This window comes from Myxine glutinosa, chromosome 8 (assembly GCF_964187855.1).
Source record: "Myxine glutinosa chromosome 8, kmMyxGlut1.1, whole genome shotgun sequence".
Lineage (NCBI taxonomy): Eukaryota > Metazoa > Chordata > Myxini > Myxiniformes > Myxinidae > Myxine > Myxine glutinosa.
This window is the reverse complement of record NC_136268.1, coordinates 138461638-138483188: the sequence shown is the minus strand read 5'-3', so window position 1 is coordinate 138483188 and position 21551 is coordinate 138461638. Positions and strand designations below refer to the sequence as shown.

The window sequence follows — 21551 nt, the reverse complement described above, 5'->3', positions numbered from 1 at the left end:
AACAAAATCTGGCTTTTCAACATAATACGTACGCGTTCATTCACAACACTGGCTTCACCGGCTATTATAGCTAGTTTTGTTATTCGAAGTGGCCTTGGAAAAACGCCATGATAAAGCTAACTTAATATGGCTATACACCTCAACACGCAACCCATTGACGGCAATCGCGGGGAAAACCCGCTCGGGGGAGAAAACCCCTTTGGGGAGGGGAGCAAATGAATGCGCTACAACCTTCATTATGTAACCCTTGGTCATCCTGTCAAGTTTGGTTGAAATTGGACAAGTAACGAAGGAATGTATTGGCGTCAGAAATTCATCAGACAGACACAAATGACGTATTTTTGTATGATTCTAAGCTTGCCTAAAAGCTTCACCTGTGCATACATACACATGTAAATGACATGCTCCCTACCTATGTTTAGCAATGCTCAACCTTATAGTATTAAAAAAAAAAAAATATTTGCATTTCATTTTTTACATCCTCAGGCCAACATGCCGTCTCTTCTTTCCTCATGATCCAATCAAGATGGTTAGAGCACGTGGACAATACATGTACAACGAAGCAGGAGAGAAGTACTTGGATTGCATCAATAATGTGGCACATGGTATGGTTGATTGTCTAATTGCGGCGTTTGCGTATGCTTTGTATATTCCTTTCTTTATCTTGTTTTTTTCACCTTTTCCCTCTGTTTTTTGACTGCTATATTCCCACCATTTTGATTTTTATCTATAAAAATATACCTGTTTAGACAGAGATATCACAATTTTTCTCCCGCAACAATCATATGAATCTAGTATTACAATATTCTGGTTTTAATGTAGCGGAAAATAGGGTTAATTGGCACACAGCCCACATGGTACATTGGGACATCCCATCTAGCATATTGTTGCGGCTATGAGGACTGTATTTTTTTATTGTGTGCTTTATTATTATTATCGTTTATTCTGCGCCTCCTGCCTCCAGTGATGTGTAAAAGTAAAAAGGGCGTCCCGGTAGTTATTCCATGAAACACCACATTGCAGGACCCGATAAAACCCTTGTTCAGCAGTTTATATCCTTATTATGTGTTTTAGGGTAAGGCCTTGTCGTCCATTAACATGACACTCCATTGCACCGAGTAAAAGAGATAGATTCCCTTCATTCCCATTCCCAAAAACCTCCATTTCCCCTTTCGTAATGGCCAAGCCTCAATTTGGCAATTACATCCCCTCCAAAGCCGCCATTGACCACGAGGCAGGGTTGGGGAAGAAAGGCGGGTCTCCACCTCGTCATAGAGGGGAGGAGTAAGTCGGCCCCGCTCATCCAACCCAGAACGAGGGGTTTGGCTTGAGAGGGTGGAGAGAGAATGCTTGGGGGAGGTTCGCAAAGGGTGAAGGGCGGGGCCTATATAACCCGCCGCGGGACGCTCCCCAAGCAGACAAGCAGATGAGTCCAAGAGATGAGCTGAAAGGCTGAACTGAGCTGCGTGGTGAGGTGGAAAGGAAAGAGCTGGGTCGTCAGAGCAGGGCTGAGTTGTGAGGTCCAAAAGCAGAAGATCATCCAGGGAAGCACAAAGCCTGCTATTCGTCACCTTGCTCGCCAGCAGCAGCGTCTACAGCAGCAACAAGACTCGACAGCCGTTTGGGGGCCTGGACGGCAGTTTGGAGCAGGGCCGCGAAGGGACGGCGGCTGCCGAATGCGCCGATTCATGCTGCCGAACAAATTGGACTTTCCTCTCCTTCCAGCCAATTCCTATCATCATTCCCCGTGTGAGTCATCTTTGTTTGTTCTGTCCTGGGTAGTTAATTAAGTCTGTATAAGCTAGTATTTTCCTTGTGTCTCTAAAAGCTTCTGTATATTATTTTCTTATCTTTCCTTCTCCTTGGTTATTTTGAGCCTGTAAATAGTAAATAAATTTAGTAGTATTTTCAACCCTTTTCTCGTCTTCTTCTTCCTCTTTGCATTCGTCGTCTTAGTCTTTTCCCCATTGAATATCTGTGGCGCGATACGGCCAACGTTTGGGTGAATCGTGTTTAGTCGGGGAACAACTGTTCGGCCGCGGTGCCTTCGCTCGGCAAACAACATCCTTATCCGCGGACCGTAACAAATGGTGTCAGGAGTGTCGGATCGGACCCGAAGCGCGCTTAACGCGCTCAAAATTACGAGCTGCTGGAAATTTGTGTTGTAAAGCAAAACCCGAATTTTGAAATCGCGCCATGGCTGGTCAAGGCGATCGGATGCAGGTGGGTGAGCTAGAGGAGGGGTTAGGAGTAACCCAGGACCTCGGGGTAATGTATATGGAGGAGGTGGTTGAGGGGGTATCAGGCGCACAAGATGGCGTCCTCGCGCACGTGGGTGTAGCGGCACCACATTTTGCCGCACCCGTGACCGTAGCAGCACCAAACTGCGCTGCGCACATGATCGCGGCAGCCGAGCCAGAGATGCCAGAGTACATGCGAGTCTTTATGATTCAAATGATGGCAAAAATGGATGCTCAGGGGGAGCGATTGGAAGCCAAAATGGGGAACCGGATGGATGCTCAGGGTGAGCGATTGGAGGGCCAAATGGGAGACCAAATTGGAGGTTTGAAAAACAGTATGGGGGTAATGAGGGATGAAGCGAGGGCTGATAGTGAGCGATTGGGGGGCGAAATGGGGGGCAAAATGGGAGAAATGGGGAACGGCTAGAAGCTAAATTTGAGGGGTTAGACAACGGAATAAAAGAGGTAAAGAATGGGTTAACGGGGGTGGAAAATAGAATGGCTGCCCAGGAGAATCAGTTAGAGGGGGTGAAAAATGGGTTAAGGGGGTTAGAAGATAGGATGGAAGACAAATTGCGGGAGATAGGGGAGCAATCCGCCCGAGAAATTAAACAAATGGGAGAGCAGATAGAGGAGGTAAAAATCGGGGTAGAAACCAAATTGGATGCTCAGAGGGATGAATTGGGACAGATGAGGGCGGCATCTACAAAAGAGAGGGAGGAGATGAAAGAGGAGATACGACGAGGTGTAAGTGAGGAGGTCTTGGGGGTATGCGAGGAGGTAAAGCGAGGCGAAAAGCGTATAGAGAAAGAGGTGAGAAATGGGACGGCAAAGTTACAAGGGGGCATAGAGGACCTGACGGAGGAGGTGGAACAGCTGACGGTGGGACAGACGGAGTTAGTGGAGCAGGTTCAAAGGAACACTGCGGTACTAGGAGGGTTAAAAGCGACACAAAACGACATTAAAAATGACTTGATAACGACACAGAGGCAATGTCAGATGGTACATGAGGGACTGACAATGAGGTTGGACAAGGTGACAGAGATAATGGAGACGAAGGACCGGCAGGTGAGGACACACATAGAAACGGTCAAGGTAGCCTTAGAGGACGAACTTGAGGAGACGCACCGGGAAATAAAAGAGGTGAAGCAAAAATTAGAGGAAGTGGAAGAAGAGGTGAGTGAAATTAAGAAGGGACGGACAGAAACTAAAAAGGAGATAAGGGAGGAAGTGATGGAGTATGTGCAAGGTCTGTGTTCAAATCATGATGATGTGCTCACTAACCAAATAAAGAGTTTGCAGGTGGCGAAGGAGGTGAGGAGACGAGGTGCCAAGGTGAGTGGCGATATACGTGGAAATGTAGATGATGTGAGGGGAGCTTCAGTCGGCTTGGGGGTTGCTTTGGACCCGGGTGTTCGTGAGAGGCCGTTGGTGAAGTGTGCGACAGGTCTGGTGTGCGAAAGAGGAGGTGTGCGAGAATGTCCGACTCTGGGGTGTGTGAGGAAAAAGTGCACACCGAGGAGAGAGTGTGCCGTCGAGAGTGAGTTGGTTGTTGCGCGTGTGCGAGGGGGCACATGGAAGCGCGGAGTGGGGAGTGTTACGGAGGAAGTAACGAGAGAGTGTGTGCAAGAGGATGTGCGAGAAAGGTGTGTAACGGACGGGTGCATGGGGAAAGAGTGCGCTGGCAAGAGTGAGGGAGAATGCACGCCTGTGGTAAGTGTTACAGAGGATGTAACGGGAGAGTGTGCGCAAGAGGATGCGCGAGAAAGGTGTGTAACAGACGGGTGCATGGGGAAAGAGTGCACTGTCAAGAGTGAGGGAGAATGCACGCCTGTGTTGAGTGTTACAGAGGATGTAACGGGAGAGTGTGCGCAAGAGGATGCGCGAGAAAGGTGTGTAACGGACGGGTGCATGGGGAAAGAGTGCGCTGTCAAGAGTGAGGGAGAATGCACACCTGTGGTGAGTGTTACAGAGGGTGTAACGGAAGAGTGTGCGTGAGAAAGATGTGTAACGGACAGGTGCATGAGGAAAGAGTGCGCTGTCGAGAGTAAGGGTGAGTGCGTTGTCAAGAGTGGTGGTGAAAGTAGTGAGAGTGACACGGAGCGTGAGTTGGTTGTGACAGGTGAGAGAGGATGTACACCTGGAATGAAGGGATGCACACCTGGAATGGTAGAGCGTGTGTGGGAATGCACACTTGAGTTGGTAGTGAGGCACGTGGTTGGGTGTGCGAGTGAGAGCACACTTGTGATTGTCACAGAGGAGGTGACCGAGGAGGGGGCACGAAGAGGTGTGTTGGTGAGGTGTGCGAACAACGAGTGTGTGCAAAGGTGTGAGGTGGTCAGGTGTGTGACCAAGTCTGTGAGCGGAATGAGTGTACCTGGGTGTGTAAGAGAAGGTGCAATGACGAGGAGCATGGGAACAGCTGGATGTATGAGCAAGGAACGGGCTGCGGGGTGTAAGCATGCAGGTGAGGCATCGACGGTAACCGGGTTAGCGGTTAGAACGACATTTAGCCGAATCGGGCCCTCGGTGCGCGTCGGGCAGCTTCGCGTGCCGCGAGGACCAGTGGGGATCCGAACCACGGCGGGTTCGAAAGGACCGCCGTACGCGATCCACGCTGGGCATCGCTTTGAACGGCCGCGTCCGTGCTCCACTAGGCGGAGCGGGCAGCCCAATAGGAAGGGTCGTCATGGCGACCCCTTTTTGTTGAGAGGTTCCGCAGGTCGAGATCGGGCCATTGGACGGCTCTGTGCCAAGATGGTGCGTGGGATCTCGGCCCGGGTAAGCGTCCTTCCCTGCACCGAATGCGGGACGTATCCAGCCGCCGGCACCAAACAACCCACATTCATTGCTCGGCTTTACGAAGCCGGGCTTTGGACAGGAATTGGCGCACTGAGAGGCATTAGTAAGTAGACTGTAATGATGAGGATAGTGGTCTGGAGCCGAAATTAGAAAAACAAAATTTGATGATTGGCAAAGGATTGGCAGAGTGATGATTGGCAGAGTGATGATTGGCAGAGGATTGGTAGAGTGATTGGCAAATTTTTGATTGGCTGAAATTTGGTGAGCAAAATTGGTAGTGGAACATGCCCCATGTGATGGGATGGCCAATCCACCATCCCTCACAGCGGGGGGCAAAGGAGCACTAGTTATGGGGTTTATGGCAGTGAAAACTAGCCCGGGTGGGTTAGGATATCGTGTGTAGGGATCTAGAAGACATTGACATTAGGTAACGTTAAGATTAGTTAGTGACAATGACACCTGTAGTGGGGACGCAGGTAGATTAGAGTGGATGATAATGACGTGGTATGTGCTTAGTTTAAACTTTAAAGGGAAGACGGGGAGCATTAAGTTAGCAGGGCAATAGGTAAATGAGATGATGCCGTGTGAGTGTTGGAGGTGTATAGAAGTGTATTGTGAAAAGTGTGTAAGGAACAGGTGTGATTGCACAGGTGTGCAACTGGACAGGTGTGTGGAGCAGTGTATGAGTGAGTGATAGTGATGTGAGTTGTATTGACCAAATGGTCCAGGAAGGAAGGAGGGTGCAGGTGGCACCAGGTGTGAGTGCACAGGTGTGCACCAACAGGTGTATGGAATAAATGGTTGTATGGAGAATGGTTGTGTGGAATAAATGGTAGTGTGGAATATCTGGAGTATTGGAATGGATGGTCGTGGAGTGAGTATGGTGGAGACTATGGAGTGGAGTGGATGGTGCGAAGGTGTGAATGGGGGAAGAGTGGACCCCCATCACGAATACCCGGGGCGGGTAGTGTAAGTGTGAGGTAGAGGGTACAGGTAAATTGTGGTTGGATATTGGCATCTGCGGTGCGGGTGGAAGAATGATGTTTGGATGGGTGCATTAGTGTTGTGGAAATGGCTGGGCGTGTAGCCTGTTAGTGTGTGTAGTTGGTTTGGGCACTCCACCACTGTGAGGATGTCGGCCAGGTGAGGCCGCAGGTGGGCTCTGGGAGCCGGTAGTTGTGGATGGGGCCCGAGGATCCGGAGGACGGACCCGGGTAGCCCAGTGCCAGAGGGCACCAAGGGGTGACAGAGCCAGGAGGGGCCTTCCCCGGTTAGTTAGGTTAGGGTGAGGAGCTAGGTAAGCTCGGGTGGCAACTACAGTGGTGGAGGTGTGCAGGTGGGTAGACGTGCTGGGAGAGCTACACGCCCCAGCCCAGAAATTGTGCAAGGGCACCGGGAGATGAATCGGGGGAGTGAGACCCCAAATTGAGAAGCACCACAGTTTGGTCAATGGGAATTGGTTATTAGAACCCATAGTGTAAGTTGGCCAATGGATTGGCAGGGAAAGACCCCGGGTAGTGTAACGGGTGTTAAAGTCATTTAGAGGATAGTTAGGATTGGAGTCTCCTCGCACCATCTGCATCCACTCACCTGAGGTGACGTAACTCCACACCATGCCATGATTTATTATTTTTATGGTGCAAATGTTTGGATTGTGAGACGCATCATGACGTGGGTGTGACATTGTGCTTTGTGTTCCATCTCTTCCTCCTTATGAGGATTGATGATGAATTGGGTGATGGCAAATTTTGAAGTAGAGGGAATGAAGACGAATTTGGTATAGGGGGAGACGTGACAGTAGCGACGAATTTGTAAATGTGTAGATTTTGTACATATGGGGTAAGGGCAAGGGTAGTGTAGGTGACAGGGGGGTGACGTACGGTAGGGACGAGCTTTCTCACTTCGCCCTCCGTACGCATTTCACCTTGCATTGCCTTATTGATGTGTACCCTTGTGACCTTACCCCTCGCTCATCTGTCTTCCCCCTTTTGTCTCCCACATGACCTGAGCGCCACTGGGTGCAGAGGGGAGCGTGCGTGAGTCCTCCATTGTGCGCCCGGAACTCCCAGAACCAGCTCTCTGCATCGATGCACCACATTATGGACCACATGTCTGTGGCCGAGCACCACTTATGGACCCCATGGGTTGGGGCATGGCCCCTCTGCTGGAACCGGCCATGAGGGCCCGAAATCTTGCTGGCGGACCTGGGCCACAGGGCACCGATGCCCCACAGGTGAACCACACTAGTCAGCCCTTGTGGGCCATAAATACAATAAATAAAATGGACACGTTTGGGCAAGTTTTATTACAAATAGGCCGCCAGCAAAGGAAAAGACAACATCTGGAAGAACAAATAATAATAGCCAGCAGAGGGAGCCGAAGAGCAAGAGACCACCTGCAGGGTTAGGGGTTGTTGATTTTATTTTTATTCATTGAACAGTGGTGACTGCACCGATTGGTGCTTGAGGGTGTATTGGTGCGTTTTTGGGTGCTTTCATGGTGCGTCGATGCAGAGCAGACTGTCTCCCCCCCCCAGAAAGAACAATTACAGGTCCTGGGTTAGTCTTGTAAATAAAAGTAGTGTCAACTGTAAATAATGCTCCCCACCGTCAGTGTGTAGTTTGAAAACCATTCCGCAATTCGGTTAGCTGTGGGCGTGAGTCTGTTAGGCAGGGTGCAATGGAGCAGCGGGACATATTTATTTATGTTTTAAAACTGTCGCACTCAGGGTCAGGTTGAAAGTAGAGGGAACTACACCTACGTGTCACACTAAATAAAAGTTGTAGGCCCGGGACGTGCCTAAGATGAGGAGGGTGCAGTGTTGTGGCTATGAGGATTGTATTTTTTTATTGTGTGCTTTATTATTATTATCGTTTATTCTGCGCCTCCTGCCTCCAGTGTTGTGTAAAAGTAAAAAGGGCGTCCCGGTAGTTATTCCATGAAACACCACATTGCAGGACCCGATAAAACCCTTGTTCAGCAGTTTATATCCTTATTATGTGTTTTAGGGTAAGGCCTTGTCGTCCATTAACATGACACTCCATTGCACCGAGTAAAAGAGATAGATTCCCTTCATTCCCATTCCCAAAAACCTCCATTTCCCCTTTCGTAATGGCCAAGCCTCAATTTGGCAATTACATCTCCTCCAAAGCCGCCATTGACCACGAGGCAGGGTTGGGGAAGAAAGGCGGGTCTCCACCTCATCATAGAGGGGAGGAGTAAGTCGGCCCCGCTCATCCAACCCAGAACGAGGGGTTTGGCTTGAGAGGGCGGAGAGAGAATGCTTGGGGGAGGTTCGCAAAGGGTGAAGGGCGGGGCCTATATAACCCGCCGCGGGACGCTCCCCAAGCAGACAAGCAGATGAGTCCAAGAGATGAGCTGAAAGGCTGAGCTGAGCTGCGTGGTGAGGTGGAAAGGAAAGCTGGGTCGTCAGAGCAGGGCTGAGTTGTGAGGTCCAAAAGCAGATCATCCAGGGAAGCACAAAGCCTGCTATTCGTCACCTTGCTCGCCAGCAGCAGCGTCTACAGCAGCAACAAGACTCGACAGCCGTTTGGGGCCTGGACCGCAGTTTGGAGCAGGGCCGCGAAGGGACGGCGGCTGCCGAACGCGCCGATTCGTGCTGCTGAACAAATTGGACTTTCCTCTCCTTCCAGCCAATTCCTATCATCATTCCCCGTGTGAGTCATCTTTGTTTGTTCTGTCCTGGGTAGGTAATTAAGTCTGTATAAGCTAGTATTTTCCCTGTGTCTCTAAAAGCTTCTGTATATTATTTTCTTATCTTTCCTTCTCCTTGGTTATTTTGAGCCTGTAAATAGTAAATAAATTTAGTAGTATTTTCAACCCTTTTCTCATCTTCTTCTTCCTCTTTGCATTCGTCATCTTAGTCTTTTCCCCATTGAATATCTGTGGCGCGATACGGCCAACGTTTGGGTGAATCGGGTTTAGTCGGGGAACAACTGTTCAGCCGCGGTGCCTTCGCTCGGCAAACAACATCCTTATCCGCGGACCGTAACAATATATTGTTGGCATCCATGCACAGCAGGAGACGGGTTTTGAAATCACTTCTGTGTCTGTGTATGTGTGTCTGTCCGGGCCATACCTTTTTTTTAAACAATTTAAGCTATTGTCATACATTTTCACCAAAGCTTTATTATGAAAATACGGAGAAGACCAATTAATAATTTTGTCAAAAGATCAAAAAGTCAAAGGTCAGCGTAACCTAAAATCATCAATTTTCATGCAATTGACCTGAAATTTCAGTTTACCATTTGAGTTTTGTCATCAAATTTCCAACAAAAGTTTATTATGGGAATATGGAGAAGGGAAATTAATAAATTGTCAAAAGGTCAAAGGTCAGTGTCACATAAAATCATCAATTTTCATCCGATTGACCTGAAATTTTAAGAATTTGCATATTGGGTCACTGAATTGGTTCACCAATCAAAAGCTAGAAGCTGATTTTTTTTTAGATCAAAAGGTCAAAAGTCAAGGGTGCATAAAATCATTATTTTTAATATATATAGATATATACATATAAATCAGTCATTATGTGACTTCATACCATCAGTGGGGAACCGCCAGTAAGGTTTCCCATACAGCTGTTGCTGCAACTTACTGGGAGCGATACGCACTGCCTGCCACACGGTAACATTATCTCTGGTATCCACTCACAATATGGAGTCGACCTGGATGCGGTTGGGAGTTACTAATCGCATAATGACATATAAAAACCGAAAGGTTTTCAGAGTTACAAGTGTATGGAAGGCTCACTGCGTTTTTTTTTTTTGTTTTGTTTTTTTTTGTATACAAGATCGAGGCTCGTGAAAGAGCGAAAGTTGCCCTGATGAAGCCCCAACAAGGGTGAAACCAGGTCGGTAACTGTGAGTTTTGCACACACTGATGACAGTATCTGAATTTAAGATCCATTATGACGCACTGCTCGATGGCCCCTCCGGAGCTTGGCAGGCAATGTGGACATGCGTGGCGATGCCGTGATGACGCTCGCTCATTAGGTTGGAGCACCAAATTACAGATATATATATATATATATATATATATATATATATATATATATATATATATATATATATATATATATATATATATGTATATAAACTTCTTTCTTTATTTTGAGCCTACATAAAAAGAAGAAGACGTCTGAATACAAACGGACGCTGATGGGCTTTGCATTTTCAGCTGCTTTCTAGTTGGCACTTTCATCATCTTGTTTTAAGTGTTCATGCATTGAAAGTTGATGTGAATAACAACACATTGGTACTCAATGCCACTGGGCAAGAATGGTATGTGAGGGTAGGTGGCCCAAAGCACCCAGTTTCCCCGACTTGTAGTGATGAACTCAAATATGGTTTATTGTTTTGTGGCTTGTTTTGGGGTTTATATTGAAGCAAACAAACTCCTCTCCTGCTATTTTTACAAAATGTTGCCTCTTCTTCATCTAGTCGGCCATTGTCACCCTCATGTGGTCTCGGCTGCCTCCAAGCAAATGGAAACCATCAACACCAACTCGCGCTTCCTCCATGACAACCTCGTGGCTTATGCGCGGCGCCTGGCAGAAACGCTTCCTCCAAGTCTGTCTGTCTTTTACTTCGTTAACTCTGGGTAAAAGCACTCGTATTTAGGCCTCTTCTATAACTCTAAGTTATGATTTAAGACTGCTATGGATAATGATCGTGACAGGATGTTGCACTTGTGTCTGAGCTGTCACTTCCGGGGTTGATTTTCGATCCGACTATAAACTGTCAGGTTGGTGCTTCACGGACAGGGAGTTGCATCAGAAAGTGCGCTGTCCCTTTTATGGACATGAAGCTGGGTGTCCTGTCTGCTAGCAATATTTGGTGGACACTACGATGTAATTCATACAACATTATGCGAGTTATTGCAGGCACTTGGACCAAATCAAAATTTCCTGCTCCAAATGAGTGTCTAAAAACATATATAACCACCTTTGAGGCCATTTTTCCCCGCAAAGCGGGGGTTGGCCTTTTTCGGGAACCGTGGTTGTTGTTGTTTTTCGGTTCCCTTTTTGAAGCAATGTTTTACGGCCGGATGCCCTTCCTGACGCCAACCCTTTTTGCCGCCGTTAACGACAAGCAGGGAATTACCAGTGAACTGGTACTCAATTAGCCGACCTCGGAAGGAATGACAGGCTGAGTCAACCCCCTTGGACGTTAATTCAGCAATCGACCGGGATTCGAACACCAGGATCCTTGGTGTATCCTAAGCCGGCACCCTAGCCGCTAGCCTAACACCAGGGTTAGTCTATCTGCACCAACACTAACACAAGTGCGAAAAGTGGTTTTTCCACACTAATACAAGTGCAAAAGTGGTTTCCTGCACCAACACAAGTGCGAAAAGTGGTTTTTCCACACTAATACAAGTGCAAAAGTGGTTTTTCAACACTAACACAAGTGCGAAAAGTGGTTTTTCCACACTAATACAAGTGCAAAAGTGGTTTTTCAACACTAACACAAGTGCGAAAAGTGGTTTTTCCACACTAATACAAGTGCAAAAGTGGTTTTTCAACACTAACACAAGTGCGAAAAGTGGTTTTTCCACACTAATACAAGTGCAAAAGTGGTTTCCTGCACCAACACAAGTGCGAAAAGTGGTTTTTCCACACTAATACAAGTGCAAAAGTGGTTTCCTGCACCAATACAAGTGCGAAAAGTGGTTTTTCAACACTATCACAAGTGCGAAAAGTGGTTTTTCCACACTAATACAAGTGCAAAAGTGGTTTCCTGCACCAACACAAGTGCGAAAAGTGGTTTTTCAACACTATCACAAGTGCGAAAATTGGTTTTTCAACACTATCACAAGTGCGAAAATTGGTTTTTCAACACTATCACAAGTGCGAAAAGTGGTTTCCTGCACCAACACAAGTGCGAAAAGTGTTTTCCTGCACCAACACAAGTCTGTTGGAACGATAAGCATTGACAGACAATTTGTGACAGACATTGGCCAAAACCTTCCCCTGTCTCACCCCCACAATAATGTGAAGATAATTATAGTACAAGTAGTAGTAGAAATCATAAGTCGGTGAAATTCAGTAGAAGTCAAAGTATAAGTAGTATATGTATAAATAGTACATGTATAAGTAGTATATGTATAAATAGTACATGTATAAGTAGTATATGTATAAATAGTACATGTATAAGTAGTATATGTATAAATAGTACATGTATAAGTAGTATATGAGTACATGTATAAGTAGTATATGTATAAATAGTAGATGTATAAGTAGTATATGAGTACATGTATAAGTAGTATATGTATAAATAGTAGATGTATAAGTAGTATATGTATAAATAGTACATGTATAAGTAGTATATGTATAAATAGTACATGTATAAGTAGTATATGTATAAATAGTACATGTACAAGTAGTATATGTATAAATAGTACATGTATAAGTAGTATATGTATAAATAGTACATGTATAAGTAGTATATGTATAAAATAGTACATGTATAAGTAGTATATGTATAAATAGTAGATGTATAAGTAGTATATGTATAAATACTACATGTATAAGTAGTATATGTATAAATAGTAGATGTATAAGTAGTAGATGTATAAGTAGTAGATGTATAAGTAGTAGTTGTATAAGTAGTCGATGTATGCAGTATAAGTAGTGTATAAGTAGTAGATGTATAAGTAGTAGATGTATAACGAGTAGATGTATAAGTAGTCGATGTATAAGTCGTCGATGTATAAGTAGTCGATGTATAAGTCGTCGATGTATAAGTAGTAGATGTATAAGTAGTAGCTGTATAAGTAGTAGATGTATAAGTAGTAGATGTATAAGTAGTAGATGTATAAGTAGTCGATGTATAAGTAGTAGTTGTATAAGTAGTAGATGTATAAGTAGTAGGTGTATAAGTTGTAGATGTATAAGTAGTAGATGTATAACTAGTAGATGTATAAGTAGTCGATGTATAAGTAGTAGATGTATAAGTAGTAGATGTATAAGTAGTAGGTGTATAAGTAGTAGATGTATAAGTAGTAGGTGTATAAGTAGTAGATGTATAAGTAGTCGATGTATAAGTAGTAGATGTATAAGTAGTAGATGTATAAGTAGTATATGTATAAATAGTACATGTATAAGTAGTATATGTATAAATAGTACATGTATAAGTAGTATATGTATAAATAGTACATGTATAAGTAGTAGCTGTATAAGTAGTAGTTGTATAAGTAGTAGATGTATAAGTAGTAGATGTATAAGTAGTAGTTGTATAAGTAGTCGATGTATGCAGTATAAGTAGTGTATAAGTAGTAGATGTATAAGTAGTAGATGTATAACGAGTAGATGTATAAGTAGTCGATGTATAAGTCGTCGATGTATAAGTAGTCGATGTATAAGTCGTCGATGTATAAGTAGTAGATGTATAAGTAGTAGCTGTATAAGTAGTAGATGTATAAGTAGTAGATGTATAAGTAGTAGATGTATAAGTAGTCGATGTATAAGTAGTAGTTGTATAAGTAGTAGATGTATAAGTAGTAGGTGTATAAGTTGTAGATGTATAAGTAGTAGATGTATAAGTAGTAGGTGTATAAGTAGTAGTTGTATAAGTAGTAGATGTATAAGTAGTAGATGTATAACTAGTAGATGTATAAGTAGTCGATGTATAAGTCGTCGATGTATAAGTAGTCGATGTATAAGTAGTAGATGTATAAGTAGTAGATGTATAAGTAGTAGATGTATAAGTAGTAGGTGTATAAGTAGTAGTTGTATAAGTAGTAGATGTATAAGTAGTAGATGTATAACTAGTAGATGTATAAGTAGTCGATGTATAAGTCGTCGATGTATAAGTAGTCGATGTATAAGTAGTCGATGTATAAGTAGTAGATGTATAAGTAGTAGATGTATAAGTAGTAGATGTATAAGTAGTCGATGCATAAGTAGTAGATGTATAAGTAGTCGATGTATAAGTAGTAGATGTATAAGTAGTCGATGTATAAGTAGTAGATGTATAAGTAGTCGATGTATAAGTAGTAGATGTATAACTAGTCGATGTATAAGTAGTAGATGTATAAGTAGTCGATGTATAAGTAGTAGATGTATAAGTAGTGGATGTATAAGTAGTAGATGTATAAGTAGTAGATGTATAAGTAGTCGATGTATAAGTAGTAGATGTATAAGTTGTAGTAGTAGTCATAGTAGAAGACAAGAAGTTGGGAATAATTGAGGCTGTTAAAGTAGTAGTAACCATGCAAGGTTGAAGTAATTGGGCCCAGTAAAATATCTGTGTGTATCATTGATGAAACCTGGTATTGCCTTAGCAGTTACGGTGCCGGCTTGGGATCCTAGGATCCTGGGTTTGAATCCCGGTCGATCGCTGAACGCCAGGGGGGGTTGACTCAGCCTGTCATCCTTCCGAGGTCGATGAATCCAGCTCTCTGGTAATCTGGAATTACCAGCTCTCTGGTAATTCCCTGCGTGTCGCAAGAGGCGACTAACAGGGTTGGCGGCAGGAAGGGTATCTGGCCATAAAACATTGCTTCAAAAAGGGGACCACGGTGCCCGAAATAGGCCAACCCCCACTCTGCAGGGAAAAATGGCCTCTAAAGGTGGTTTTTGTATGTATACTGAAACGCAAAAGAAACTTACCACCTTTGAAACCTTTAAATATCAACAATAACACTGCGTGTAGTAAATGTGTGAACTTATTTGTGGACAATAGTGTCCTCACTGTCAGACAAAACGGTCACAGATGGTCACTTGAACCTTCAATGGTCACATCATAGCACAGCTGTTGAACAGCCGTTTTGACTGTCAGTGATTAGCCAAGGGGTACGGGATGATTTTAATGAGCTGCACGTGATGTCTTGATATTGGCTTTAAAAAGGCCAGTGCAAAATGGGCATTTCAATCAACATGCCACGATTGTCAAGGGATCAACGGCAGCGTGCCCTGGGCATGCTGCAAGGCGTACTGAGCTACCGTGAGGTGGCACGTCGCCTTGGCTGTTCACACCAGACGATATCGGCCTTGACTCATCGCTTGACTCATCGCTGAAACAGAACCTTGACTCATCGCTGAAAGCGACCTCGTTCCACTGCACCAAGGTCCACCGCTGATGCTGCTGGCACCATCTCTGTCGGTTGCGGTGATGGGCAGCCGTCATCACGGGGCCTCTGTATGGTCTTCTGGCAGTCAGACCATAGTCATGCAGTCGTCTTCGTGCAGTATCATTGGAGATCCGTGGGTTTGCACGCCCCGGAGTTTCTGCCACAGTGCGGGATGCTGGATGGAATCGATTCCACAGGTGACTTCGGACCATCTGCCTGTCCTGCCTTGCAGTGGTGACTCTTGGCCTCCCTGATCGAGGTCTGTCATCTGCAGAGTTGTGGAGGGTGTCTCTTTCCACTAGGGCCGATATCGTCTGGTGTGAACAGCCAAGGCGACGTGCCACCTCACGGTAGCTCAGTCCGCCTTGCAGCATGCCCAGGGCACGCTGCCGTTGATCCCTTGACAATCGTGGCATGTTGATTGAAATGCCCATTTTGCACTGGCCTTTTTAAAGCCAATATCAAGACATCACTTGCAGCTCATTAAAATCATCCCGTACCCCTTGGCTAATCACTGACAGTCAAAACGGCTGTTCAACAGCTGTGCTATGAAGTGACCATTGAAGGTTCAAGTGACCATCCGTGACCGTTTTGTCTGACAGTGAGGACACTATTGTCCACAAATAGGTTCACACATTTACTACACACAGTGTTATTGTTGATATTTAAAGGTTTCAAAGGTGGTAAGTTTCTTTTGCGTTTCAGTATATAATTGATGATGAAATTGTTGAAGGACTGTTCCTATGTTCATTTCAAGGAGCCTTTGGCACGAGGGATGTGTAGAACACTTGATTGCATGTATCTAAATGATGTCATTGCCTCATGAAGTAATCATTCGGCACGTGAGACTCATCTGCACTTAGGATTTTTTAGGTGACACGCATCATGCTGAGCAAATTCTAAACAGTCCTTCTGAGATACCGGCACGTGGATCATCCAAAAAAACACTGATTACATTCTTCAACAAACTATTATAATGACACAGCTGTCAGAAAATGAGAGGAATCAAAACTTTGGACACCTTCAGGCACGGTTTAACATTAGCCAGGTTGAAAGGCTTCAACGTTAGGAGAGGAACTGTTTTTGACCTCAGAAGATGTTAATCTAGCCATTAGAACAAGAAGAGATATTCCAAGAAGTGGACGTCCCAGGATAACGACTCCCACTAAAGACTGATACATTCTCATGACCCATCTACGCAATCAGTTTCACACTACGCAGAGTACTGCAAACACTCCATGGATCTCAATGCAGTGATTGATGGTGGAGGTGAACTTACCCGGTATTGAGATTTTTACTTCCATGTTGGACCTCCATGTGAAAACATCAGTCATAATGCAGCCTCACATGATTAGGTCACAAGGAAATGGACATGTAAATTATTCGGCATTTATCACTCACTGTGAGGTGCATTTGTTGTGAGGTGACCTCATCTGTTTCCCATGAGTTCACATAAATTAATCAGAAATCAATCCAGCAGTAATTGGGGCAGGAATTTGTCATTTGTTTCAGGCTGCTGGTGATAGCTCGCCTACTCTTCGCAAAGGACACCGTGGGGTCTTTATGGCTTACCAACTAATGCTGGCAAACAGGATGCCAGTTTAACGTCCAGTCCATCCGAAGGACAGCACACACATTGCTAAACCATCCTGGCTGTTAAACACAGCAATAACAGTTTGTAGCTGGGCCGGGATTCAAGCCGAGGCCAGACAGCATAGAGGTGAGTGTGCGTACCTGATCTAGGCCATCCTGTAAGCCCAGCAGAGAGTATAGTCGACTTCTATCCACAATTGGACTAATTCAGGCCTTTTTTTTTTAAACTCCCTTTCATCTTTCTTTAAAAAGTAGAATCCATGTATCTCTGTACTATAAATATCTGTTGTACAACAACCCATTGTTGTCATCTACTGCATTCTCACTCTGAGCTATTAGAATTATTAGCCCCCGTTGGACTTAGTCCGAAACGGGGGCTTATGGATTGGGTCTCGTCCGTCGGTCCGCAACCATATCTCAGAGATGTATGGACCAATTTTGTTCAAAGAAAGACAATACATAATGGTATACATAGGCACGTTATTTTGTTTCGCGATGTGATTAAAGATGGCCGACTGGCGGCCATTTTAGTTGTTAAAAAAAACCCCATGTTGAACACCTCATCAACCATTTCTTGGACATGCATTTACCGATGTTATTCAAACTATGCACACAGACAATGAATGTCGGGTTACATAAGCATGCCATTGTTTTTTCGAGATCATGTCCAAGATGACCGACTGGCGGCCATTTTGTTACTTAAACATTTCCCCAACCATTTCTTGACATGCATGGACCGATTTTGTTCAAACTTGGCACAAAGACAATACATGAAAGTATACATATGCTGAAGATTTTGTTTTGTAATCCGACCAAAGATGGCCGACTGACGGCCTTTAACTCCGTACAGCATCCTGGAAAGGTCATCTGCCAGCATCCTGGAAATCAGCTAACATTACCGCTTTACACAAAAAAGGTGCAAAAACAGATCCTTGCAACTACAGACCAATCAGCCTGCTCCCAATTATCAGCAAAGTCATGGAATCCATCATTGCTTCGGATATGAAATCTTTCCTCTTCTCCAATGGCTTGATCTCTGATCATCAATTTGGTTTCAGACCAGGTCACTCTACTCTGGACATGCTGCTTCTGCTGTCTCAACAATGGATGGAGGTCCTCAATGCCAAACAGGAAATCAGAGCTGTCTCCCTTGACATATCAAGGGCCTTTGATACGGTCTGGCACCCAGCTCTGCTCACCAAACTCTCCTCCTATGGTATCCATGGAAATCTCCATGCATGGCTTGCGGACTTCCTCTCTGGTCGTAGTCAACGTGTGGCCCTGAATGGATTTCTCTCATCTCCCCTTCCTGTTCAGGCTGGAGTTCCCCAAGGAAGTGTGCTGGGCCCTGTGCTTTTTCTGGTCTTTATCAATGATCTCTCTGACTCTCTGGAAAATCCTCTCTATCTCTTTGCTGATGACTCCACTCTCTGCCGCTCCATTCCTCTTCCCTCAGATCGGCAGTCTGCAGCCTCCTCACTCTCTGAAGACCTGGACAAAATCACAGACTGGTCAAACAAGTGGAACATGTCTTTCAATCCTGCCAAATCTCACTCTCTTACTATGTCTCTCCGAAAAGATCGACTGGACAACCCTCCCATCTACTTTCTCAACAATCCTCTCCAAGAAGTTCTGTCACTCAAGCTTTTGGGTCTCACTATCTGCCATGATCTTTCTTGGGAAAACCACATTTCCAAGCTGGCCTCCAAAGCCAGTCGCCGACTGGGCATCCTCCGTCGTGCGAAGTCCTTCCTCGGCACACCTGAGCTCCTCACCACATACAAGGCTTTCATCCGCAGCTCAATGGAATACTGTTCTCCCCTATGGGCTGGTGCTCCTGCCTCACACCTGGCTCGGCTTCACGCTGTTGAATCCAAAGCTTTCAAAATCATTGGAATCTCCCGCGATGAAGCTATCTCTGAGGGCCTTTCACTCACTCACCGCAGGCAGGTAGGTGGTCTTTCTGTCTTCTACCGACTCCTCTCCGGCCTTGCTCCCCCAGCTCTCTCTGTGCTCTGTCCCCCAAATATTCCTACAGGTCGCACAAGATCTGCCAGCAACCCTCTGATGGTTAAACTGCCGAAATCTCGGCTCTCTGCTCACCTTCACTCTTTCATTCCTCTTTTCTCCCGCCTGTGGAACAAACTCCCACACTCCCTTCAATCCCTCTCCTCCCTCCAGGTCTTTAAAACAGCTGTTCACCACCATCTCTTATCTTCCCCCATCCATAACCTTGATCTTTTCTACCCCCACTAATTCACCCCAGATCCACCTTGTTTGAAATTCCAACTTATTTCCTGGAAATCCTGGCAGTGTCCATATGTTTATACCTCTCCCACCCCCCCCCCTTCACATGCCTCCCCCCCTTCACATGCCTCCCCCCCTTCACATGCCTCCCCCCCCTTCACATGCCTCCCCCCCCAAAGCCCTCTCCCTCCCACAGATCTCTCGATGTCTCCATGTCTCTCGGTCCCTGCTCTCAAATGTTGTGTTTGTGTCCTTCCCCCTCTCTCCCCATCTTGTCTACCGCTCCCGATGTTATTTGTTTTATGTGTCTGTTTGTCTTTCTGTGTGATAAATGTTCGCTCTTTCACGAGCCTCGATCTTGTATACAAAAAAAAAAAAAAAAAAAAAAAAAAAAAAAAAAAAAAACAGCAAAATTACTAAAACCACAGAGGCTATGACATTTTATCTTTTTTTTTTTTTTGGAATGAAATATTTAGATATGAATGATAAACAAGAAAATATTGTGTTTACGGGAACGTCTTGTCGGGATATGCAATGATCTAGCTATCCTAAGTTGGATAGCAGGCGATGCTTAAGCTGTATGTGTTTACAACTAACCTAAACAAACAAAACAAACATAACGAAATATATTGTTCTTTTTACCCCTGCCACCGAAGCTGCACAGAGGTTATGTTTTCACTCTGGTCTGTTTGCCTGTTTTTCTGACTGTTTTATGACTGTTGAGGACGGATTAGGACTAAATTTGGTGGAGAGATTGGCTATGTGACAAGGACGAATTGATTCGATTTTGGTGAAGATCGGTATCCACATCTGTATCTGAGAATTTTTTTTACTTTTTTAAGTGATTCTTCAAAATTGAGGGATAGGGCCAAATACTAGATGTAGTACTAGCAGAGTAACCTGGCGTTGCCCGGAAAATAAATAGTCCGTCACGTAATTTAGTTTAGTGGGCTTTTTATAGTCATAGGAAGCCACGCCATGCTGCCACGCCCCTTGGGCACGCCCCGAGTCAAAATCTGATGCGTCCATGTTTTTTGTCGTGAAAAGGTTACCCCCCCTCCCCCCATGGACCCTCTCTTCCCTCTCTAAGTCACTTCCTTAGGCTGTCCATGAGGCATAACCGAACAAACAGACGTTCACATTTATATGTATAGATATATGTATAGATAAACGATCTCAAAAAGTTGTGGACATCTTATGACAAAGTTTGGTGGATGAGTTTGGTTTAATTTGTCAAATACAAGATCATCCGATGAACTTGTTGACTGTCAACTACGAGTTGACAAATTAATCTGCTGTTATACTGTGATCTGATGTCCATATTTATAGAGACTATGACAGTGGATGTGTTTTGTACAAGCTCAAGAGCAGTGCTTGTTTGAAGATTGTATTTGATTATCTTTCGTAATTATTCGGATTTTTTTTCACCTGCTGTTCCCCACAGGTCAGAGGCCAATGACCTGGCAGTGCAGTTGGCAAGACGTTACACCGGAAACTACGACGTGATGGTAATGGATAAGTGAGTCACATTTTTCCCTGGATTCAATAATTATCAATACCATCATTATTTCATCCAACATTATCTCTATCAACGTGCTCACATTTATTAACATCATTAACACAAACCGAATTCTCATCCTATCAAAATCACTTTCTTATGCCTTTCATAATAGTTCTCATAATGATGATAATTAATCTATTATTTTAAAGATTTCTCATGTTTTATTCAACCTTATCATCCTCATAATAACTGTCGCAAATGTCTGAATTTCCAGCGATAGAGTTGATAGCGCAGCTTTGTGTACTTCCCCGGCAGCGCCTATCATGGAAACACAGCATTGCTTATGGACATTAGTCCATACAAGTTCAAACGGGCTGGTTCCAGTGGCAAGAGGGACTGGGTGCACGTGGTATGTATGCTTCCTGTCATAGTCGTACTCTTCTTCACCAACTTTAACCTCATGCTTGTTAATAAAACCTAAGAGATTGCCTTTTTTAACCCTTGGAAGCAGTGATTGGGCCTCGGAGGCCCACAAGGTTTTTTTTGTTGCAAAATCTATGCTGTACAATTTTTTTTGGAATGAGCCTCATTTTCACCGACGTTCATGTTGTTACTCAAAATTCAGTGACATAAATAAATAAAAATTTCATTCAGGCTCGTGGGAAAATCTTCATTCTTCACTTATAACCCGAAAATCCGACACGAATGCAGGCCTGGGGCCTCCAAAGCCCAGCATAAATGTTGTTGTACTACTATGTTATATCATTATTTTCTTGATATGAGCTTCATTATATGCTCCTATAACTTGGTTACAAATAATTCAGTGACAAAAATATGAAAATTCAAAAACTTTACACGAATACATTAATGGGGCCTCCGAGGCCCAATGGCTGCATAGGTGTAGGATTTTTGACAGTTGTGGTCATATATATTCGAAATAAAAGTATCAGTGAATCATTTTTTGAGCAAATACTCGTTCATGAGCCTCAACGTTTTAGAGATAAAAAAGTTGAAAAACCAAGAACAAAAATTTTTTGGGGAAAAAAAAAAGATTCATTACTTATATGGGATTCTTC

The 21551-nt window shown here is 44.4% G+C and overlaps 1 protein-coding gene across 7 annotated transcripts in view; it reads left to right on the top strand.

The window, feature by feature from the left end:
• LOC137432940 (ethanolamine-phosphate phospho-lyase) overlaps positions 1-21551 on the top strand; it is a gene marked incomplete in the record, with an annotated part of 103347 nt that overhangs the window by 31686 nt on the left and 50110 nt on the right. For 5 of the 7 annotated variants that reach the window (XM_078783752.1, XM_078783756.1, XM_078783754.1 and 2 more), the window contains 4 exon segments: positions 487-605; positions 10502-10661; positions 20419-20493; positions 20791-20884. In XM_078783752.1, coding sequence (XP_078639878.1) covers positions 487-605; positions 10502-10661; positions 20419-20493; positions 20791-20884 — 448 coding nt within the window. 7 annotated transcript variants of the gene reach the window in all.